General features: G+C 37.1%; 1 protein-coding gene across 13 annotated transcripts in view; it reads left to right on the forward strand.

Annotated features, from left to right (window-relative positions):
• The first annotated feature begins 333 nt into the window (after nucleotides 1–333).
• Nucleotides 334–25,696, forward strand: part of LOC134213240 (protein quiver) — a 37,301-nt gene continuing 11,938 nt past the window's right edge. The window contains exons 1-5 of one of the 13 annotated variants that reach the window (XM_062692031.1): nucleotides 334–656; nucleotides 1,156–1,494; nucleotides 13,384–13,437; nucleotides 19,960–20,106; nucleotides 21,038–22,502. In XM_062692031.1, the coding sequence (XP_062548015.1) occupies nucleotides 1,461–1,494; nucleotides 13,384–13,437; nucleotides 19,960–20,106; nucleotides 21,038–21,270 (468 nt within the window). In that variant the 5' untranslated portion in view covers nucleotides 334–656; nucleotides 1,156–1,460 and the 3' untranslated portion in view covers nucleotides 21,271–22,502. Of the gene's footprint in view, nucleotides 939–1,155; nucleotides 1,495–12,910; nucleotides 12,962–13,383; nucleotides 13,438–19,959; nucleotides 20,107–20,680; nucleotides 20,940–21,037; nucleotides 22,503–25,696 lie in introns of those variants that run through there. The other 12 variants (XM_062692032.1, XM_062692034.1, XM_062692024.1 and 9 more) reach the window with 12 other exon arrangements.

Consider the following 25,696-nt stretch of genomic DNA (forward strand, 5'->3'; position numbering starts at 1 on the left):
CAAAGAGGAAAATAATTTCTCATTACAGCCACTAACTAGTTTAACATCTGGTCACCTAAACAAAAACTTTTAAAATAAAAAGTATTTAGAATTATTGCAAGCTTTGTTTAATAAGTTTTTAGGAAAAGTGTGCTTGATCAATATAGGTAAACGCTAAGCGAAAGCAGTCAAATGCACCAAACATCTCCATCAAAATTTTCAAAAAGAAAAGGCGTTACTAATTTGCTTAGATAATGCATAATTGATTGTCTAGTTCGAGTACAACAACGTCCTATAGTGAAAACCTTCCGTCCAATCGTCTTATGTACATATCTTACCAACAACAACTCCACTCATGACGACATCCCGACAAGCGCACACTCAAAATCGATAGGATTGTACTGTGAGCGGTTCTTTCGCGAAAACTCGTGTGGACGACGACGAACGGACTGAAGCATATTTCTGATCTGAGACTATATCAAATCGTCGTCACTCTCGTCGCTGCTCTTCGTTGGTGCTGACCTAGCTGAAAAATCTAGTTCTCTTCATTCCGTAGAAATACTAGTCGCGAAAAAATGAACTACTGTATCTAATTTTCCTCTGATTTCGAAATCTATTATCACAATCAAACTGCTATGGTCAGAGCCTGTTTCGCGAACGTGTAGTTTCGGAAATAAGTGAGGAAAATCCACCCAAGTAGACGACAAATCGTGAAATTTTCACCTTTTCCCATGGTGACGAAAATGGAACGGGAAAAAAGTCTGCCCTAATGTCGCATTGCGGATGTTGAAGGTTGGGCAGTGAAAACGGGAAAATATGCTATTGGTTGCTTCAATCGAGAGTTCAAGTGGTTATCATTCGAAAGGAGATAAATCAGCTAATAAAGTGGAGAATAATTTAAAGTGATAAGTTTCTGATATTTCTTTCCATTAGCAAAAAAGAAAATCTTGATTCGCCAGGTGAAAAATCTAAGTGACATTTCAATCGTCACTCACACATGGGGAATTGACACTAAGAACTATGTCCTAAAGTTTGATACCACAATACCATGAATATATTTTAGAATAAAAAAAGTCTTTGGGATACCGAAAAAAATCATATTATCGATTGCGTGTTTTATATAGTAGACCGTCAGATACCTTGTTTGCTGGAAAGAAATATCAATGTTCTTCATAGGCACCTATATCTATAGCAACATTGTGACGAAAGCAGTACGCAACGAAACAGGAATAAGAATTCCTTCCAGGTGGTGAAGAAGAATAATAGCTATGTGATAGTTGATGTTTTCAATGACCAAATGTAATATAGATTCAGCGATAGGAAAAGGAAAATAAATGCTGTGATTATTTTCATTACTGTTAACGAGCGACGTGAAACGTCTCTAAAATTCAACATAAGATAATCTTCAGTCTTCAGAAGCTCAGTAACTGATTTGGATTTCATCGTACACGGAGGACAGCTTTAATACAACATCATCCAAAATGGATCGGAAACATTGGATTCTAATCCCGTTAGGTAATTTGATGCATTTTCACTTTTTTCGTCTATCCTCCAGCAATGCATTTTGTTTTATCATGTATCTCATGGTGAACTCATCGTTTCATAATTATAGTGAACATGACTATCACTGGTCATTCTCACTTACTCTCACGTGCTCTCAACGTGAGAGAGTCCTTTCTTTTCATATTTCTCACTAATCATATAAAAGAGAACAATAACAATCTATGTATGGAATGTAAACAAACCAGCAAGAAGAGTAGCCTCTCTTTCTGTTAGTGTTTTGTTTATGTTTTTAGTGTCGTCACTACCAGACATAATAATACGACGGTGCATTGTATTGAATACTATGTCTATTATGAGGATACCATAGATGTAAAAAAAAATATTCGCAGTTCAAACAGCGAACTCAAAGCTCCACTCTTCCACGTGATGAACAATTCGTTTTATAATCATTCTTCCTTGAAGATATGTTTCTTTACAAGAGTAGATTGCGGAACCATATCAAGCCGCATGTATCTAAATGTGAAATACTGGGCGTCTCCTTTTTAAATAAACATATGTTGTAGTAAAAAATCGCAAAAACTATCAAACAATTTTTCATGAAATCAGTAGCTTGTCTCATTTTACCTTATTTTATTTTAATAATTATTTAGTACATGTTTTCAAGGACAGAAAAAGGTATTTCAACTGCACTCAGACAGTTGATATCCAGTAATACAGAATCAAGTTGCCAATCCTTGTCAAATTTCACTGTGCGAATGAATCAAGGGCCCTATATGGAAATTTTTTTAAACTATGTATCAAAGCTTAGAACTAGTACTATTTCTTTGTGGTATTAGGGAGCAATCGTAAATGCGATAAAATTCATATACGAATAGTTGGTACAAATACATTCATTTTCGAGCCGCTATAATCAAGTAGGTATCTCGAGCATATCACATCGTAACATTGTTGCATGATTGTGTGTTTGGTTTTTACAAAATATCGAAATTTTGCTTAAAGATTGATTCACTATGACGAAAAGGTTAGTGAGGAACCGAGTCAAAACTTTGCATGCGTTGATTTAGTAATAGTAAAATCACAATTTCATCACTTTAAGGTCACTCCTGATAGAATCCAAGTTTCAAAGTGCTCGCGTTTTCGGGGGCACACTACTCGATACGGAGGCGGCGGACAACTGTCATTTTTGTTGATTCAGCTTTGCTGCGTCGCAGCATGCGTGAAGAAATAAAAATGACGATTGTGCATGTGCGTTGCTTTCTGTAATGTCGAGTGGTTGTTTAATACGCGAGTGCACTTCTGACGCCTAACTTGGATTCTGTCAGGAGTGACCTTAAAACAACTAATCAATGCAAAATTGCAGGATATAATCTTCCTATCTTATGCTTTATTCATTCTTTAATTTCCTTTTAAACACCCTCATTTACAGAACTTTCCAGAATTATTGTTCCCCCTTACATTTTATTGATTTCTAACTACTATTCTTTTGAAAATTGCACAACAAAGAGTAGCGGGTTTAAAACAACAGATAGAAACGCCGATATCGCCTCTCAACGATGAACATCGTAAGCTTGGTGCTCGAAAAGCTGTTTTCACTTTTCGCTGATGCTGCCAACTGGGATGCAAATCTCTATAAAAAAGATAAAAAACTGAAAGTGATTTTGAAGTGTAAGGGTGCGGCCATAGTAGACGCGAAGTGCTATGCGAAGCGTTCATGCGATTTGACAGCTCCTTATTGTTGGTTGTTACCTAAATAAGAACCTTCAATGCTACTCTATGTTTTGAAATTTTCACCATGAAAGAACGGTGGTTGGACATTAATCAAATATATAGAAGTACTCTACTTTATCGAAAATTAGGGTATTTCAGAGGAAAGCAGTGAAATATAAAGTGAAAAATTTTTCCTCCGCACTTCGTTTGCAATGATTAGTGGTTTATTAGTGATGAAATTTGATTTTACTACCACTACCACTTGCATGCAACGTTTCAGCTTAAAGCCTCATTAAAAATCTCATGGATTTAACAGTTTGAAGTCAGATTCGTAGTAGGTATGTATCTGTTTAGTATCTAAAGTGAGATAATTATCAATTGAAGATACAAAACAACCAGAGTTCTAAATATTCATTTCAGCTCTAGCCGATGTTCATTTTTAAGCCTGATTATTGATCTGCTGAGTATTAGACGGCATTTTTATTTTAAACCTTTCAGGACGACTTTTTTTTACATGGATTTAACGTACAGATTTGAGTCTCGATCATGCCAAAACTAGTACATATAGAAAGAACCAAAAAGGTGTTGACATATTTTTTCGGTTGTCCTAGGCCGTCCAAACTGTTCTGGAGTTCATATCCTCGAATGCAAAAGAAAATATCTCTAGAAACAAAATGTCCAAAGCTGAGAATATTTACAATACTATCTATGTGATCATAAGACATGAAATTATCGAGTTTTGAATTAACGTCCTGGAGTTCAAAGGTGTGATTTAACCGATCAACTCTGAACGATGTATCAATGAATTGTTGAACATCCCAGTAGGTCCATTGAGCCGATAGGATTTCACTCAAATCTTTTACAAGCTGCTACAGTCCTTTATGGTTTTTCAAACTGGCCTGGGGTTCAGAAAGTGCGATCTACCCGATCAACCAAGCGCTAAACAATACAGCAATTTCATTGAACCAATACGATTTCATTCATTATTTTTACAAGCTACAATATGGCCTTCATGATTCGATGTTCTACGACTCGATATCAACTCGTGGAAGCAAATGATGCCATACTGAAAACATTTTCTCGGTTACTCTGATGGTTCTTTCGAACAATTTTCCAAGGAATTTCTATTACACATCTCGATGTATGCTCGAGTCAATGGTCCTTTTATTAGCGATTCATAGAGGATCGGGGGCCCTCCTTAGCCGTGCGGTAAGACGCGCGGCTACAAAGCAAGACCATGCTGAGGGTGGCTGGGTTCGATTCCCGGTGCCGGTCTAGGCAATTTCCGAATTGGAAATTGTCTCGACTTCCCTGGGCATAAAGGTATCATCCTATTAGCCTCATGATATACGAATGCAAAAATGGTAACATGGCTTAGAAACCTCGCAGTTAATAACTGTGGAAGTGCTTAATGAACACTAAGCTGCGAGGCGGCTCTGTCCCAGTTTGGGGATGTAATGCCAATAAGAAGAAGAAGAAGAGGATCGACTGTAAAGACCCTTTTTGAAGCTGGGATCATGTGATCTATGAATGGTGTATGATATTATAGCCCAGTAGGTCCATTGAGTTGATATGACTTTAATCATTATTCATACAAGCTACTACAGACCTTTTAGGTTCACCAAAACGTCCTGGAAACTGGAACGATTGAACTACTTGATCATCCAAGTCCGTGAACGCAGAACAAATCGCAGGTTAACCTCATTGTTATTGTGCATCTTGACTCAAGATCATTTTGAAACACCTTGGACATTGGATCTCATGTTCATGGAAATTAAGATCATATGCTTATAACACCGAATTGGGTAAATACCGACGATAAGGATATTGTAAAACACTTTATTAATCCGGTAGATGCCGTTAGCTGAACTCCAGAACGTTTAGGGGTTCCTACCATAAGCATCCTGTACTCAAGAAAATTGGATTATGCGTATATGCTTATCGAACAAGATTGGGTGTAAACCGACGATGAGAACATTGCAAAAGCCTTGATTGATCTGATAGATACCGAGGGCTGGACTCCAGGACATTTTTGTTTTTGTTCCATAACTGTCGTCCAATTGCACAATGTGTTTATATTTGCATACCAATGGGTATAAGCTAATAACTGGTGGAGAGATTTGTTTAATTTCATCTATTGGATAATTTTTAATAACAATTTTGTTAAGCGTTGATTTTATGCCATTTCGAAAAAGGTGGTCGGTTGTCGGCACCCTAAGACAAACACTCAAAATGAAAAACTATGAAGTGGGAGCGTTATGGCTGGAAAGATCAAGATTTATTGTGTCAATAGCAATGAAATTTATTACATTTAAGTTTAATACACACATTTTACCAAGATTTTAAAAATTGTTAGTTTTGCTAACAACTTGGCTTATAGCCTGAAATTAGGCAATAAACTGATGATTTCCCTTGATACTCTGCGGGGTGCTAACAACCGAAATAAGAAACCCTTTTGAAAAGTGAAACAGAAAAAAATGCTGAAAACTAATTAGCGCGTAAAAAATATGGACGCGGCAAATTACACTGTGTAATGTGCATACACAAATGTATGCGATTTCTATAGCATTATGTCAATTCCTATAGCATACATCAAATGAAAAATTACATAATGCAATGGAAATCGCATACATTCAGGCGATAATATCTTTTAAATTTACGCTATTTTTGGCGTTCCCTTATGTGCATTACTTTTCGTGTGAATTTCAACAACTTTTTCTATCTGCGTAGTTAAATTGCGACCACTACGGTGGCATTCAATGAAAATATGAATCACAAAATAGAGTAATTTTGCTTTGTAAATACGTAATGCGCTCACCATTTCGATCGTTTTACTTCGAATTATAACATTAAGCAAATGACCAAAAAAAAAAACTTTGGAGTGGGTTTTCACTTGACGACGGGGTACCGATAACCGACCACCTTCCCCTACTGTTACAATGGTGGGTATTGAGTTTAAAGATAAACTTTTGAAATTTGGATGGAGAAACCGATTAGAGTTGCAAGGATTCACATTGAGCTAATGAATACATTGAGAAAGCTCGAGTAAGGAAGAGCTCATTTTATTTCACATAACATTCTTATATAAGTTAATTTAAATTCTATCAAGAACAATTGATGTTTAGAGCAAGTAAAATGCTTCAGAATTCTGAGCAAAATGAGTTGTTTTCTCAACGGAAAAGATTGAGAATAAGGCATTATGTTATAGGGTTTCAGTAACAACGACAGATTGATGTTTTGGTCTTATTGTGATATGGACACAAACCATCCTAAAAATAGGGGGTGGGAACAAGGCATCTCCTTTCTCTGTAACATGTTTAGTATGCAAACATTTATAACCTAAATCTAATAGATATACGAGCACATGAAGAAAAATATGAATAAAATCGGACATATTTTGGAAGCAAATTTAAACTAGGATGGGAAGAATATTCATATTTTTCACGCAACCGAATTTAAGTGTGGAAATCTGTAACTGAAGTTTCTACGTCAAGAACTTCAATGATTTTTTCGATAATTACGTTTACCAACTGTTTAGATTGCTTCTATTTTGTATTGAAATGATTCGACTAGTGTTGAATTGGTAAAATAGAAAATATGTTGAAAAACATTTACGATAGAATTTAGAGTAAAACCAGAAAAATGAAATTCAATCGAAACAAACGTTTAGCCACAAAACAGATAGACATCATAGAACAAACTGCAAATTTCGAAGTAGGCTCTCTGTGTATCAACAATCGACGAATGGCACTCCCGTATATCCAAGGCGAAAGAAAGAGAAAGCAAAGCATGCGATGCTGCTCTGTCTAATGCGCGTTGTTCAGTAAAGCTATACTTTCACCGCAGGGTTCGCTAGCGTTCTAAAATCATGGAAGGACCACATTCCACGGCAAAGATGCCTATATGTTATGTGGTTTAGCTGTCATTGCATTGAGGTGCATAGTAGAAGCATAAGTACTAGAACACTAGTGGCGCTGTAGTCATTTAAATTATTTCGCTAAATTATGCTTCAACAAGCTTCGATTGGCCATAATTTATGCATGCATTATGTTGTAATGCATGTTTGGTTTCATCACCAACATCGGTTTGACACTTGTAGTACCGCTACTTTGGCTGCCAGGTCGAAGTAACCTAGATGATAATCACGCGAACAGGAACGACATTGGCAATCTTATACTTTTGAATCAACTAGGTGCATTGATGCCTGTCTCTGGCTCACGCTCCTAAGCCATCAACAAAGGAACGAATAATCAGAAATAGTTGTCCGAGCCCAGCAGCAAATAATCTTGTCTAGCCTTATCTTGTTTAGCCTTATTATTATCCATGTCACGTGTGAAGAACTTTTTTTTAAACTTTATTTATGCATTTTTCAATCTACTATTAAGCTCAACACCGAAAAGAACTTGAAGCTTTAGCCCTACGACAAGAACTATTTCCACAAAACAATGGAAGACATGAATGAATCAGCACACACCAAATTACTCCACTTAGTCACAATTCACATAAAAATATTTGTAATAAAGTTGTCCTTAGTTTCGCTGGTGCTGAAAAAAACAAGATCAGAATTGGAAAACTTGACAGAAAAATTATATTTGCAACCGTTCACAAGCAATGCTTGCTCGGATCCCCATTAGGTTCCCAATGTTTCGGGATTTTTTCTCCGGAACATCCTCTTCCTTCTAAAAACCTGTCTATTTGCGGCTTCGGGATATTTCACACAAAAATGTCTGATTATGTTTTCTTTGCAACAGTTTTGTTATTTTTTTTGCAACAATTAAATAAATCTTGTTGAGACACCCGTATCTGTATACATAAACATTAATTGATGGATTTTCTTCATTCCTTCAGCAAATCTGTTTGTTTTATTCTCAGACAAGTATATGATATTTCACAAGTGAAGTTAAGTAAGTCATGGAAAACTAAATTAGGATTCGTTGAAAATTCGCTTGAGCAGTTTACTATGCGCTTTCTCGCCTACTATGCAGGATAACGTCTGCTGGGTCAACTTGGAAAACTTTGCAAAAAATATTTTAAGCTCTTTTTAGTGGAATGTATTCAACCGTCTAAGACGAGTTAAGTAACTCCATTTAATTCCACCAATTATTATAATTGGTGGAATTAAATGGAGTTACTTAAATCGTCTTAGACGGTTGTAAAACTTTATTAAACAATGGAGCGTGAAGGAGACGCTTGGTAACTTAAGTAGCTGATCTCACAAACAGCAACAGCATGTTTTTGATTTCTTTCCAAATCGACAAGTTATTAAATTTAAATTTCGGATGAAACCTTTTTTCAATTAGTGAGAATCGCCTAATAAACAATAAATAATGCCATGAATACTGCTGAAGGGCGAGATAGTCCTGGATGGAGGATTTTATACGAGTAAATCAGGACTTGATCTTGCCAGACTTCTTCTTCTAATTATTGGCATTGCATTCCCCACTGGGACATTGCCGCCTCGAAACCCGAAAATTTCCTAGGCCGGACCAGGAGTCGAACCCAGCCACCTTCAGCATGGTCTTGCTTTGAAGCCGCGCATCTTACCGCACGGTTAAGAAAGGCCCCAAGACAATTTTCCTTATAAACCACAGGACATAAAAAGTTAAAACCGTTTGTAGCTTATATCCCAGGACCTCCCCTCATGCTCCCACTTGTTTGAACCGTCAATATAAAACGTTATCGATCCCGAGCGAAGTTTGGGTCCTCCATTCAATCATGTAGTGCGCCCAGGGTCAATTACGTTGTACAGTCGATTGAAATTGTATTTTTTCTCCTTCCAGTTTATTACTAGGGAGTTTATACTGAAGCATTCTAGAATGCTTAAATGACCCTTACGGTCACCTCCAAAGAGGTTTTCGGATCTTCTGATCCTCAAAGCACTCTTTTCAGCTTCTGATTGTACAATTTTATGTAGAGGAAGCATATACAGTAAAGCATTTAGTGCATTTGATGGTGTACTGCTCATTGCACCTGTAATTGAGATGGTCGCTAATCGTTGAAGTTTTTCGAGCTTCATCTGACCAGACCACCAAACCAACGAATTATAGATAATTCTTGCTTGAATATATCCAATGGATCATTTTCGGCTTATGCCTCCATTGCCTGCCAAAAGTTCGTTACTAACCTACGTGTTCTAAACAAGGATGTTATCGATCATTTAATAATTTGCGTTCGATCATTAAGTAGTTCGTCAATAGCTTATTCCAGAAGCTGAATTTCAAAATGTGTTGTATGGAGGGCTTCTAGTGCGAAGGTTTTTCTACAAGTCTGCCGAATGGTTCGTTGATATATAATTCAAGTAATAACGGAGTTATAGCGCTAGTTGCAGTAATTTAAACTAAATGATTGGAATTTTGTTATCATTTAGTCTAATATTCTGAAATTACATATAGCTAAAATTCCGTTACTAGTGAAATTCAAACCACAAACCTTTAGGTAGAGTTGTAGAAAAACATCATTGGTTCTAAATGCTTGTTCCAATTAAGTTTGCAATCAAGAACTACGCCAAGATATTTGACTGTATTTGAAAGTTCCAAACGAGTACCTTTCAATATCATGTTGTTCAGTGAGAACTTCCTCCTACGCGTAAAAGGCACAATAATAATAGGGGTATTCACTTGACGGCGTAGGTTGCTGCGTATCTGTTTATGGAAATGTTTGATAGGCGATTTAAAATATGTGCCTTGTAATTTAGTGTGAAACATTTCTATACAGTCAAACCTCCATGAGTCGATATTGAAGGGACCATCGACTCATAGAAATATCGAGATGTAGAATAGAAAATCCTTGGAAAACTCTTTGGAGGGACCATCACAGCAACCCAGAAAATATTTTTTAGTATGGCATAATTTGCTTCCATGAGTCGATATCGAGTCATAGAACATCGACTCATGGAGGTTTAACTGTAATCAGATACGCAACAACCTACGTTGTTAAGTGAATACCCCTAATGGTTTTAGAAGGATTTACACTTAAGCCTTCTCTATTGCACTACGTGGAGACATAATTTAAAGCAGTTTGCATTCTGTTGGTAATGATATCATTGTATTTGCCTCGTACTATTATGACAATATCGTCAGCGAATCCAATTACTTCGAAGTCCTGGGCTACCAGATATTTGAGGAGATCATCTACTACTAAAGACAAGGATGTTATCGATCATTTAGTTATTTGCGTTCGATCATCGTGTTGTATGGTGGACTTCTAGTGTGAAGGTTTTTCTACAACTCTGCTTAATTGTTCGTTATTTGAATTCCACTGGTATAGTTAAAGCTATAGTTTCAATAACTTAGACTAAATAATAACAAAATTCTAATCATTTAGCCCAAGTTACTGCAACTAGCGCTATAACTCCGTTATTAGTTGAATTCTAACAACGAATCATTATGCAGAGTTGCAGAAATACCTTCGTACAAGAAGTCCACCATACAACACATTTTGAAATTTAGCTTCTAGAACGAGTTATTGACAAACTACTAAATGATCGAACGCAAATTACTAAATGATTAATAATATCCTTGATTAAAAACCACAGTAGAGGTGATAATACGCCTCCTTATGGGCACCTTTTGATTGCTCGCACACTGATTAAGAGCTGCCAAGGTTTGCTGATATTTTCTTTTCGCCGACATTGTCTTTGATTTGGAATTATGAGAAGTATTGACAAAAGCTCATTTATGTCTAAGAAAGCAGTAAGTGAATTTTTTTTTTGCTTCGAGAGATTTTTCAAATTTTGTATCAACTGCATGCAATGCGGTTACTGATGATTTACCTTCCTGATAAGCGAACTGGTATCTGCTTAAAGGTATTTGGCTTAAGTATGATGACTTGATATGCCTATTTTTTCCCATTGTTTTCAACAGAACAGACGACAAGCTTATTGGCCTAAAGAATTTCGGTGATGTTTTATCCTGATGTTTTATTATGTCACCCGCACTATTAGAATGTAGCTACATGATAAATTTGCTTTGGATAGCTTTGTCAGAATAGGTGTTAAAACTTCCTAACCATTTTGCAGTAGTACAGGAAAAATTTCATCTCTTCCCGGTGACTTGAAAGGTTCAAAGAAATCTATGGTCCATTCGATTTTTTTTCTGTAAAAACTTGCGTGACCAAAATAACTTAGGGATACAACTCGCACCAAAAGAGTTTTGGACTACAGTAGAAAGCTGATTTGAGCTTTCCTCAAGTTTATCCCAAGAGTTTAAGTTCGATGTAAACATATTTCTGTTGGATGTTTTTCGGGATCTAACTTATAATTATATAGCTCCCAATCGTTTTTTCTGGTATCTTTGATATATTGTGTAAGTTATTGTCCAGCTTCATACTCAAAAGAATATGTTTATGATCTGACAAGGATTCTTCATTCGATACATGCCAGTTATTTATGTTGTCCGAAATAAATGGACTACACAGCGTTAAGTCAAGGACTTCCTGCCTAATTGCATTCATACATGTTGGAGCATCTCCTCTATTACATATATCTATTTCGTTTTTAAAAATGTAATCTAAAAGGTACTCACCTGATGTCCATGCTGGGCCATACATTATGATGAGCATTGGCATCGCAGCTAATTATGAACCCTTTATTTTGTATCTCACAGTAAGAAATGAAAGCTGCTACTTCTGGTGGAGGTACATCGCCCACGTCGCCGGGAAAGTATGCTGAAGCAACATATATTGCTGTTGTCTCATAGGCTGTTGGCACCTCCATCATGACCGAGAGATATTGTTTTTTTTTGATAAATTCTTTTTTTTTGTCTTTATTATCGAGACTTTCAGCCGGAGGCTGGCTTGTCTCGAGATAAATTCTGTAATTGGAATTATATTACATAATTCTTCCGTTCAATAAAATGGCAGCTCTTGGAGCAAGTTGTTCTTCAGAGTAAATCAACTTACTGCAATTTGTAGTTATTCCTAATATCCTACTATGGGCTTCGTGGCCGTGCGGTTAGTGACGTCAATCGTCTAGACGCATGGGTTATGGAGCGTGGGTTCGATTCCCGCCCCGGTAAGGAGGAAACTTTTCGTGATCAAAAAATTCTCCACCCACTGGGTGTTATGTGTCCTGTCCGTTGTCTAGGTGTTAAGTGTTCAGTCTGTACGACCTCTGGTCGAAGACGGTGTTCCTGTCTTTATTTATTGTCCATGGCTCCTGGATGAATGCGATATACAACATTAATTCTTCATTAGGGTAGCTGAGATATCATGCGCCTCCATGTTGATCTAAGAGCCTTTCAACCCTTGAAGTAATAGACTGCAAATTTATCCTTTCTGACAAAAACGCCAAATTTAAACTAGGAAAATAATCAAAAATGCATATAAAATGAATGTTATGTGATGATTTAGAATCGTTTCGCGAGTAAATGCAGTATAAAATTTGTGGTTTTCGGGTATAACATTCTCTTAAATTAGTCACCATCGTAATCTTTACAGTATAATCGAAATATCATTAAGTCGTTATGAAACATCGAAGCAAACTTTTTCAATATGTATGAGGAATACAAAAAAAACAAGAAACAGAAAATATAGAATATGACGCTTCGAAGTTTTGTAAGGCTGTGCGTTTATTGTACGATAGCACCTACAATAAATTACCTATGTGAAAATGAATGTGAAATGAAAGTATTTATTGTTGGCAAACTTTATAGATTAATAAGTAAATGCGAAGAGTCGTTTTATTTAATTTTACTTATCTATTGATTGTCATATTTTTCAACAGTGATTATTCTAGTCCTGATTCAGTTCAGTTCATCAGATAATTGTTTTCCATGTAAGTTTAAACATCTTTCTTAATTTATTTTATAAAGCTTTTTCAATGTGTTTTATTTTTATTTTTATAAACTTATAATATAATATAGGCAATTAACTTTGATTGAACTGAATATTTTTATGTTAATCTTTTACTGTGTATCTTCTTTAACATTACCCAAATAAAAAGGTTTTGACATAAAATAACTACATGCTAAACATACAATCGAAGCAGACAGATCTACCCAACGATTAATACCAGATTTTAATGAAATGGCAATGAGTTCCTATTCGAACAGAATGCATATTCCTTAATTATATCTATCTACCTATTCACAGCTCTCATCCTTTAAATCATAAACCTACACCGCAACATACTACTAACATTGCAATTACTTCTCTTCTTTTTCCCTGTCTCCAAATATAACACGCTACCACCTCCAGCGCTAGTAGGAGTGTTTTGGTTTTGGATTCCACAGGTGTCAGCCGAGTGCCAAAGTAAGCCAACTAACCTACTAATTCCACCCGAGAATCCCCATTTACCTCCGCCAGTGTTGTGTATGTTTGTGCTTGCTTGCATGACGGCATTTGTATATCGTGTAGTGAAGCCAACTGTGTAGATTAGGCGATTGTTTTATGATCAATAGTTTATGATTGTCATTTATTTCATTTTGCGATCATCTAAAATCGATTCGTAGAACATTTTCAGAAGAAGCAAGGAAGTGTCCTGAATGGTGCCGGCCCATGTTTTTCACACTCGCTTCTAGCATCATCGGTGCCATCGGTCATATTGATTTGTTTATCGGCTCGAATTGTTTATAATTTGTGTGTTTATAATAGCCGCTGTAGATGATCTACCATTCTGTAGGTGTAGTGGAAGGCAAAATTTCATGTTACTTCATAGTTAAGTGTAGATGTAGATGAGTTTTGGAGTGCAAGACATTTGTTTGGTTGAATAGAACGTTCGTGGGTGAGAAAAGAAACAAACGGGCTTGGTTATGGAACCATGTGTGGTACGCTTGTCTGGCTGATGGATGAGATATAATCTTGTGATGAAGATGTATGTGATTGGAAAGTCAAAAATAGTAGGATTTCAATTAGAACTGCATTACAAGAAGAATTATTGTTCAATCATTCATGTTCATACATGTGCTATGTTCATTTGTTTATCTATCTTAATTATCTACCTAAAATGAATTAGTGTTGCGGTTGTTAATTTTTAAACCGCTTAGTTGAGAATTTCACTGGAAAAGTTATGAAATTGCTAAACAAATACAAAATTATTAGAAATATTAAGCATTTGTTTGGCTGCTTTTATATCAACTTGCAGTCCTCATCATCGAGCAAACCTCTAATCCAACATCACGAACGTCAGTATTAACCACAGTTCGGATATTGAATCCATTTTATTTAGTAGCTTTCGTTGGTTTACAAAACGAGTCGAAATCAAACGCCGTGACTTAACATTGCCTGGCTACAAAACAGTAGATCGGTTCAAGATTACGTGCAGCACTTCAAACGGAAAAGCAGCTAGTCACAGCTTCTCTTGCAGATGGATCTGTTATTGATAGTGATGCCGCCACTGCACTAGCTACGGTAGCAACGGTTGACACGATTGGTATGACGCCGAATGTGAGCAAGTTAGAGAGGAAAAGGAATACCGCATGGAGGAAATTACTGTACGAAGCCCAACGAGACACGATACAACAGGGCACATAATTTCTAATGATTGTAAGGTGGTCCAGAGGTGACAGCAGCACTAAGAAGAGCACCTGAATGGCGATGTTGCAGGCAACTATGGCGGTATGGAAATGCATCTGAGAGTTTTTCTGCTCAAGCTATTCAGGAAATTAAGGAGGAGACAGGTCCCTGGAGTACATTGACTTCCGGGAGATCTACTTTAACACGGTAGTGAGACATTAGCGACCGCACTATAATGGGTTATTGTCAAGATTAATAAAGATACTGCACGTATAGTACTTTGTGATCAGTGATCATTTCGCTCTTTTGGAGAAGTACCAAACTGGACATCGGATCAACACGTAACGTTTTTAGGCACAGCCGAAATTATTTTTTCACGACACACATGATTGAATGCCTGTTGGCTACGAAGCCCACAAGATTTGGAAGAAAGAGATTCTACCGGAGCAATGATTGAAAATGTTGAATGTATGTCTAACAAGCTGGCTGCATTGCAGCAACTATCGCGCAATCACATTGTTGTACAACTGCACTGCGCCTACAGCACAAACCTGCAGGGTACTCCCTCAAATTTGATACCGGCGACTAACAGCAATTGAAAAAGATTTCGTGAGGCAGTGCCAGGCGGAAGTCATAAGCGAACATTCTACCATTGGCAGGTGTTTGCCATACGCCTGATATGGCAGAAATATCGTGAATACAGTTCGATTTCAGTGCCGAATGTGACACAATCAGATATGGCAGTTAATGCACGAACACGGATGTCCGGATGATCCGATACGATTAGTCAAAGCATTGATGGATTAGGTGATGTGCGTAGTTCGAGTGTCAATGAAACTTCCGAGTTAATACGGAGAGGGTTTTTGCAAAGGGATTTGTAATCATTCGCAACTGTTAACTTTACTTTATTAAAGTTAAGAATGTCGGACGATGGGCCTCAACAGTAATCTGATAAGTACGAGAAGGTGAAATACGCAACAAGCTAGGTCATGGGATCAGGTGGAAGATGATTTACAAACCATCTGCAGACTCCGTGGTTGGCTTCTTGCATCTAAGGAACAAGCACAACTCACGCATATCGAACAGGCTATAGACATCCCTATCTAACTCCCATAGCTTAAAAATATCCACCATGTCCCGGGCACAGTGTGCAGATAGACCGCTGTCAGTTGCATGAGATGTCAACGATCGTCAACAACACCAATGATTGTAGCTTGATAATTAAAAACATCCACAACAATAAAAGAGCAGGAATTATTTTTAAATTCTGCTCAAGCTTTTCACGGTGAAATAAAAGACAAATTGTTGAGCTCCATGTAAGTAAAATCAAAACTGATCATGTAGAATAAGTTTTGAATCAATTAAACTCATTAGTCATATTTAATGAATATTCCCGATTAAAGTTGCGTATTGAAGAAAGCTGAATTTGGATGTTTTATGATGTTAGGCTTTTTTGATTTGACGCACGTTGCTCGGCGTTGGTGTTGGTGTTGGCTACGCTAAACATGAGCTCTTATCATAGGCCTGATATCGAAGGTATATCGAAATTTGGGCGTAAAAAAGTTTGCAAGGTAAACAAAGTTTAATATTTAACTTACTTCTAGTCTAAAGGTACATCTTTTTACCAATTTCAGTATTAGGGTCTTCCAAGTTCTTCTAGGTCTTAGCGTTGTATGTGTGTATGTTTGTTGAGGCCTAGAAATATTCTTGGTACGCTAAGAAGTCTTGAAATAGTATTAAAAGTCTAGAAACTAAACAACAGGTATTTCAAGTGAAATCACATGTTGATATATAATTGAACTTCGTGTCACCAAAAATTGATAAGTTTGTAGAAACATTTTTCTGCCTTATATTATTTGGAACACTGTTTAGCAATTTTCAATCCAAGGGCCAATTTTCAGAATTAACACCAGCTGGTGGGCCAGAAAATATTCGGCAAATATTTGTTCATTCCTACCTGGATACTTAGTTGGCTACAGCGTCGATACACCCAGTTTCCCCGAACGTTTAGGGTCCCAGGTCTGATTCCACCGCGTGCAGCCAGCGTGTTCGTGGCCTTCCACGAAGTTGCCGGCCTCTATCTTGTTCTCTGTTGAATATTGTTTTGGCTATTCTTTCTTCCGACATTTGCCCACTGAAGTCTGCCGTATTTTATACGATTCACAATATTTTCTTCCAACTGTACAATGCGTCTGTGCCACACACCTTTTCTAGTTTTCCTCCGAGTATTGTACGTAGAACTTTTCGCTCAGAAACCCCGAAAGCTCTCCGGTCCACTTCTTTTAACGTCCATGCTTCATGTCCTTAAAGGGTCACTGGTAGAAGCAGAGTTTTATATAGAGTTTCCGTCTGCATGTTGCGGGACCAAAGCGGGTTACGTAGAAGGCCCTATTCGCAGCAGCAATACGTCTTTTCACTTCACGGGAAACGTCATTGTCACATGTCAAAAGCGTTTCGAGGTAGGTAAACACATTTTTCAACAACTTCAAGCACATTCCCATCAAGCACTACCCCTGCAGCAACACCACTAGGACTTCCTCTATCTCTACCTGCCACCATGTATTTTGCCATGGTAGAGTTAATGATTAAGCATATCCTCGCCGTCTCCCTCTATAGTGGGACAAAAGCATCCACTATTGCTCTGCGATCGATTCCAATGAGGTCAATGTCGTTCGCAAAGCACAGGAGCGATGCGACCGTGTGGTGATAGTGCCGTTCCTCTGCACGCCAGATCTCCTAATTGCGCCTTCGAGTCCAATGTTGAACAATAAATTCGAAAGTGTATCACCTTGCTTCAATCCGTCTAAGGTCACAAACGAGGTTGACACTTCGTCTGCAATCCGAATACTTGATTTTGAGCCATCCAACGTTGCACGTATCAGTCTAATCAGTTTCACCGGAAAACCATGTTCGGACATTATCTGCCACAGTTCATTTCTCTTCACTGAATCGTACCCTGCTTTGAAATCAATGAACAGATGGTGAGTCTGCAAGTTGTTCTCCCGGAATTTATCAAGGATCATCCGCAGGCTAAACATCTGATCCGTCGTTGATCGGCCCTCACGAAAACCTGGCTGGTATTCGCCGACGAAGTACTCCTCAAGCGGTTTCAGTCTGTTAAACAGGATTTTGTACGCCGAGTTCAGAAGGGTGATTCTTCTGTAATTGGCACACTCTAGTCTGTACCCTTTCTTATAGATTGGGCATATGAGGCCATCCAACCTGTCGGCAGGCAGTTCTTCATCCTCCCTTATTTTCTGGATAATGTGGTGGATTGATTGATGCAGCTGCTCACTTCCGTGTTTGAGAAGCTCGACCGGGATCTAGTCCTTCCCAGCAGCTTTACTGTTTTTCAGCTCGTTTAGAGCCTTCTTAACCTCGTCCAGCGTTGATGGTTCCACAGCTTGACCGTCGCCGACTATATCCATCCTGCTCCTTAGTACACCTTCATTTTCACCGTTCAACAAATCTTTGAAGTGCTCCTTCCACCTGGCTGCCACCATAGTCTTGTCTGTCAGCAAATTCCCTTCTCGGTCATTGCACATGGCGGGCACTGGCGCAGTCTTATGCCGCGCGCCATTGACAGTTGCGTAAGAACTCCACATATCGTTTCTATCCAATATCCATGTTCTCCTGCGCTTCAGCTATCACAGTCTCTTCGTGTTGCCTTTTTTCTGCGGTGGATTCGTTTCTCTTCTGCTCTCGCTACACTGTCCCGCTCTCTGTTGAAACGGGTACGAGCCACTAGCATTCGACTCCTAGCAACATGTTTCTCGTCCCTCACTCGCTAGCACTCCTCATCAAACCAACCATTTCGTTGGCGTCGCTGTGCAGTGCCCAACACTTCCTGCCCTGTTCTAGTCACAGCTTCGTGAATATTTTCCCACAATCAGTTGACGTCGCCAGATCCGGTGGCATCTCCTATCCGCTCGTCCAGCTTCTGGTGGTACTGTTCAACAACTCCTTCAACTGAAAAGCGTTGGATATTGAAACGCATCGTTCTGTTGTTTCGTACATTCGTGACGCTGGAGAGTCGCGCCCGAGTTTTTGCATTTACAATATAGTGATCTTAGTCAATGTTCCTCTGAAAGACCTTACATCTATAACATCCGATTGGCAGAACTAGAAGATCTCAAAAAAATATTTCCCCCCATATTTCTACTTTTCATGGTTTGCATCAATTTTTGAAGCAGTATGTCCAAAATTTATGTTGAAATACTATTGAATCGGTTAAGGTGGTGTTCAGAATTTGAATCAAATTGTTCGGAATTTGAGACAAAGTTTGGCAGAATAAACTTATCCAGTTATGATTATTACTATCAATAGATTATGATTATCAACCGTTAATCGCCGAAGATCCCGTTCATAGCAATATAGCAATAAGGAAGAGCGTAACTGCTTGAACCGACCCTTGGGAGACACCGGTTTCTTCGGCGAAAGCGTGTTGAAGATCACCGAACCTTCCGTCGACTTCCAACTTCTCCTTACGTCGACGGTAGAACATTCTCTGAACGGGTTTAGAAGCGCAAGAGGTTAATGAGATTGTCCTGAACTTAGTGGCATCCCGATTTTTCATGCTATTGTTCGGGAATGTGCGGTTAATCCAGACGTCGTTGAAGAGTTTTACTTAGGAATTCTTTAGGATCTTCCGCGACCGGGAGAAGCCGTTTCAACATGAGATACCCCCCGCTGTTGAAAATGGTTGGTTTATCTCAATATTCTACAAGGATGTCAGGATGTATCAAAACCCACGACTTACAACCGTATATTTAAATTTTAATATCAGAATGGTTACACCCACATAAGGAGTTTACAGTGCAAGGTGCCACTATCTTTTATCATCCAAAACTATAAAAGCAATGGCAAACTCCTGAAATGTGCTAAATGGATAAGAAGAAAACATCTACGAAGAAACATCGATTAATGCAGTAACGCCCTTGTTATCCTAAGTGCGAAACATCTTCTGTATCTACAGGCCATTTACCATTTACATAATTTTAATTCATGGGGGCTGGGCTACAATTGATACTAACGCATTTATAATGAACAACAACCGTTGTACTGATTTTGGCATGCTTGAATCTTTTGAATGATTGTATGAATTTGAGAATAAATAAAACAATTTATTAATAAGGAAAAGTGTCACACATCGATTCAGGTTTTTACATGGTTTAGTATAGAAATTTTTGTCATAGGTGTTGTGTGAAGTGAATATAAAAGTGAACCTTATAAAAAGTCTCTGTGCAGAACATCAATGTGGATTTAATTTGGAATTTTCCCGATAATCTAACATATTTTCTCTCTCATTATCAACCTAAGCTCGGTCGATCTATTGTTACGAATGCGACAGCTGGACGGATGCCCGCTGTAAAGATCCCTTCAATTACACAGCGCTTCCCCGAGATCAGCCTCCGCTAATGACATGCAACGGATGTTGCGTAAAAATGGTGCGACACTCGCGGACGCGTAAGTACTCTGATTATTGTCACAAAAATTAAGATAGTACGTTTATTCGCGAAAAATGATGATTATTCATCGTATTATTTTCGTAACAATCAATGTCGTTATGATTTTGGTTAGTTTTTCTTCACTCCATTATATTTTTGAATGTAATTCCTATTTGTGTATTTTGTTTTCCCTCCATTATATCCAGAAAAATAATTTACTTTTATTTGTGACTCAGAATTTTTGTAGTAGCGACCATAAAATTAAACTGAATCCAATATCACTTAATAGCTTTATAACCCTTTTAAAACTTTAAAATTGATTATTAGTATTGTAAACTAGTTTCTGCATTTCAATTATTGAAAAACATGAGTGAAAATATAAAAAATCTGCTATTTACAAAGTAATGGCATTTTGCATTTTTACCAAACTGAAATAATTGTAATAGTTTTTTTTAATCAAATCTACAAGCTCTAGCATTTTATTGAAAAAATTGCCTTCACTACTCTTATTCTGAACACAAATCTATTTAAAGCAAGTATCTGTTATTGAATGAAACTATTATACATTATTATAATTTTTCATCTCCCTTTAGGTTACCTACCGTCAAGCTTTAGTTGATTGAGTTCCATTGCGTCTGGAAAATTATAATAGTCTTATATTCCATAAAAAATGATAGTAATGGAAATATTTTTTTCTTCTCTGTTTACTTTTATCCATACGGCATTTCGCGTTTCCTGGTTCATCGTCCTGCGTACTGGATTATTACTTCCTATTTGTTTAATCATACGTTGTTATGCCATTCGGTTAATCAATTCTCATCTTGTATTATGAAACGAAAAATAAAACGCAAACCAAATCCCTTGAAATGTTTGGTTTTTTTATGTAATTGTGCTTTATATGATAAACATGCTCCCCGTGAATGGAACCACAATAACATAAAATATTTCAGCTTATGAAGTTGTAAGACGAATGTGCACATCACAGTTGCAAATAAATCTATTTATGGTAGATCATGTGTGTATGATGGAAAGTTCAGGCAATGGTCATATGTGTTTTTGTGAGGAAGATATGTGTAACTCGAGCCCTAGCTTACTTATCACCAGTCATCTTAATATAAAGATGTGCATCACTAGCGTAATAGCCGTTTTTCTACTAAACACCGCGCAGAGAGCATTTCGGTAAACCGCAATTGCTTGAAGCAAGTGTTCTCTTCAAGCGAACTAATTATTTGGAAAAACGAAAAGAAAACCAAAACTACGAGAAACCCCTATCCATAAATGGATTTTGGATATTATGAGTTAAAATTTAGGATTCTCTAATTCTGCATCGCAAAGCCTTTTAAAAATAGAAACTCGAAACACAAACTCTCACAAATGACCCAACTCATACACTAACACTCTAAATTTCCCTTTATAATAGAATGCAGATAAACATTGAAATCCTCCTTGACCTGTTAAGTTCTTCGGATACATTGGTTACATATTTTAGTTTGAAGGTACCCATCCTTGATCCAATTTACTCCTCTCGTTTAAGCTGATAAAACACATCGAAAACCTATACCGGAAAGCTACTGTAATCATTCGGTTGCTCAGAACGAAAAGGTTGAACAAAAAGTCTTTGAATTCCTTGGATTTTTTTGAAATTATTTACTTCTATCTTGCTCGTTTTATTTTTATAGAAGAATTAGAAACTAACATAACACTTCATTTTTATTAAGCCCCATCTGAAGTGCTACTGCAGCACGATCCACTTAGAACAGTTTAGAAATCCTGCCCTCAGAAATGATATTATTTATTCATTAAGAATTAACCATTTAGAATTATATATTAGACTAATACCCTTTTCTTGCTCTACTCCTCTCAGTAACTGCATGTGTATAAAAACTAATATTTAGATACGTTTGTTTGGTTTCCTTCTAACCCTGTTCCAAAGCTACTTTTTCATTCGAGTCCTGCAAAAAAAAATCTTCCATACTTCTTATAGATAGTTTACATACGAGTTTCTATATAACGAAAATCTAAAGTAATTTTTTTTAATTTTGTTAACACGTTTATCTAGATTTTAACCTAGAATTTGTACAGTTATTTATAGAATGATATAGAAGAGTTTGAAAATAAAATAAGCGAATGATTTGTAACACCTAACAGAAAACTTTAAAATGGGTAGCGGTTATTGCCAGATGCATATAACAAACGCGTATAGAGTAAATCGCAACTAGAAAGCCTGACTAAATAGTGAAAGCGCGTGCGTAGAACAATATTTTTTAAAATGTTGTAGGTTTGTTTGAAGTCGCAGATTTTGCAGTAGTTAGAAATTTCCAATGCAATAAAATAGATCCATGAACACAAACACACGTCCATTTCGCCCATTTAGCAATAGACATTTCGAAGTCCTATTTATATCTCTACGTTAATTAATAAATATGTTTATCGACTCATTTGTCATCTGTACATAGCCTGAAAACTGTTTCCTTCTAATCAAAAAGAAACCTAAAGCTACTTATTTTTTAAACGGACTAAATATAACATTAGAACACTTGCTCAGCTTCACACACAATATTTGCAGCGAAAAAGTTTGTTCTCAAATACAAGAACCGCGCGAAGTGACTTCGATCTGATGCCACTTTGGAGTTTAAAGATCTAAAAAAAATCGGAAATGAAGTGTGCTAACGGTTATAACCATCATCATCACCTGTAAATATCGAATCAATTGGGCTACTCATTACTAGAAATTCTAAATTCACTACCGTATTCGCATGTCCGTTTGTTTTTCTTTAAACTTTATACCTTTTTGCATGCTGTTTATAAAATCTAGTAATGTTGAAAATTTGGGAGTGTTTACGGTTTGCCTAACAATCATTTGATCTAAGGGGAAGGTGAAATTTACTGTGGGGGTGTCTGGAACTGGTCACAAAACGTGAATATAATATCACTTATTCTAATCAGAAGACATTTTTTTAGTTCGGTTCTTCCACGTATAACAGTTCAACGATACATTAATAATGTATGTTACGTGTCAATCGCTCAGAACACCAACATTTAAAAATGTCTGGTGAAGTGTCCCTGAGATATCTTCTAATTTAATGAAAATGAGTTGAGGTTTCCTTCCTGACGATTTAATTCACGATCGGGTTGACCGATTTGCAAGATTATTTCCCTAATCGATTCGTTATGGGGTACGCAATGTTTGTACAGTCGACTCTCTACATCTCGATGTTCTTTATTTCGATATCACTCCCTATGTCGATAATTTCCTTGGTCCCTTCAATCTACATATATTTTGGCATTCTACATCTCGATATCCTCCATATCTCGATATCTCTCTATCTCGATGTGTTCAGATTATACTTTGTTCTGAATTCACTCTCCTTATGTCGATATGTTCGAATTTTTAGGCTACTAGATCATCTTTGGACAATAACAAACAGGTCAACAACAAGAAATGACATTTGTTTTGTTCTCGTTATTCATAGCAACAAGCGTTTTTGGATCTAGTACCCATTTCAATTTTTCTTCAATTCCTTGATCTCTCGCTATCTTGATGCTCCCTTCAATAGGGCACTGCACGGACTTCTTTGTCTCTTACTAACTGCAAAGAAATTAGAAAACAACAAGGCCAGTAAACGTCAAAATTTATGAGGAACGAAAGAGAAAGAGATGTTTCCGTGCAGTGCCCTATATCGAGAAAGGCGAAAAATCAACCAGTTCACATGCCCTTTGAAGATAATATCAAGCCTATTCGTGGTCCTCTGGATTTGCTGTGATTTGGTGAGATTGTTTCGATTTGTTTGTTTGTACTTTAATGTCATTTTAAAAACTATATACGTGCCGGATTGATGAATCCGGAAGTTTGTTTATGGATCCATTATCCAGTTGATAATGGTAGCATAAACAGGCGGGGCTTATTGTACGCAAAAGTGACCTCGGACTGGTCATGAAATACCAGGCAGTCTTAAATGGGTTACTTGAACTGCAGTAGAGCTAGCACCTTCTAATACCCGGACTAAATCTGACTGAAATACAGTCAGCTTTTTTCCATAACATCACTGCCAGACAGTGGGGGTTAGAATGGACACACACACAGCTGTTGAGGAAAACCAAACAATCGCACGGAAATTGATCTAGAGTGCGGTGGTGCAAATATAGTTCTGTACTTATGTGACATTTGCAACATAAATACCCGAGCAAAACTGTGTATTTTCCACTAGTGTCAGATAGAATTTTGAAAAAAAAATCAAAGTTTTTTTTTGTGGAGCTCTTTTCACCACTGTGACTATTTATAGGGATATTGTGGTAGTCAATTACTTCTTTTTTTGTAGAGCTCTTTTCACCACTGTGACTATTTATAGGGATATTGTGGTAGTCAATTTTTACTTACCTGTGGCATATTGCCATATTTTTCCCTGAATGACAGAGCTTTAGAAATCAAGAATCCTTTGAAAGACACTTTTAGAATCATGTCACTAATAAAATGCGACGCGAATCTAAGGTGCTGGTTAAACTAACCTCTATTAAAGTTATTTAAATTATTCTTTATTTAGTATATTAGGTGATACTAGCGATCTCTTTCTGTGTATATACAACTTCGAGCAATGATTGTATTATTATTAGACTAGAAGTTAATGAGAATTAAGATACACCTAATTTTGAGATTCAGCCTCTGGAATGAGTCAAACTATGACTTAAAGATTTGCATTATCCCGAGTATTTCGATTTTCTTCGGCCATGTCGTAAGTGATCGAGAGCCCAAATAGCGAAAAAGGCAACGTGTACTTTTAATACATAAGTACGGCCAGATTTTTGTTTTAAAAAACGTTAGACTTTTGAAAGATGCTATCTTCTGCCTCAGTCGACCACTAGACGGCATGGTTTCGTACTTTTCTTTTCGTAACGAAATCAAACAATTTCCGGGTAGAAGGAGAATCTTTTATCATAACTGGCTATCTATCTACTATCATTAACGTATTGTGTCCCGAGATTTATTTATGGAGATATGTGTGGTTACGTGGTTTAAGAAATTAAATCTAAATTCATCTAAGGACGTATAGATTTGATATTTGTCAGCATCTGTCATCATCTGGTTGGTTAAATGATCAAAAGTCAAAATCTCCAAAACTCAACATGGGAGACTTTGGTGTAGAAGAGCAGAAATTACTTCGGTTTATTAGGCTAGGCGTCAAAATAATTGGTAGGACACATCCAACTTTTAAACGCAATGGTAATCGGTCAACGTTTGGGCGCTGCTCAATGGAAGTTTATATGGAAAATTATTTTGGGAAACAACGATAAATAGTAATTTGGAGCCAGTTGGCACCATTTACGATGAAGAGCTATGATACTCATTCAGAATTCAAAATTTAATACACCAGATTCTTTTTTTACACGAGGGATGCGCTCCGGATGAACTTTGCAAAAATTTTGCATGAGATTTTTTTTACACGGCCGTGTCATACATTGGGTTGTTTTTTAATAGTTGTCAGCTAGAAGGCGTTTTCTTGTATAAGTTCGTTAGAGATGAAATCACTATTAGCTTGTTGCAGAAAGATGCCGCTTCACTGTTTTTATTTTTCTTCTATGGCTCTACATTCCGATAATCGTTATGGGGCTTG

This window comes from Armigeres subalbatus, chromosome 2, assembly GCF_024139115.2.
Source record: "Armigeres subalbatus isolate Guangzhou_Male chromosome 2, GZ_Asu_2, whole genome shotgun sequence".
NCBI classification, from domain to species: domain Eukaryota; kingdom Metazoa; phylum Arthropoda; class Insecta; order Diptera; family Culicidae; genus Armigeres; species Armigeres subalbatus.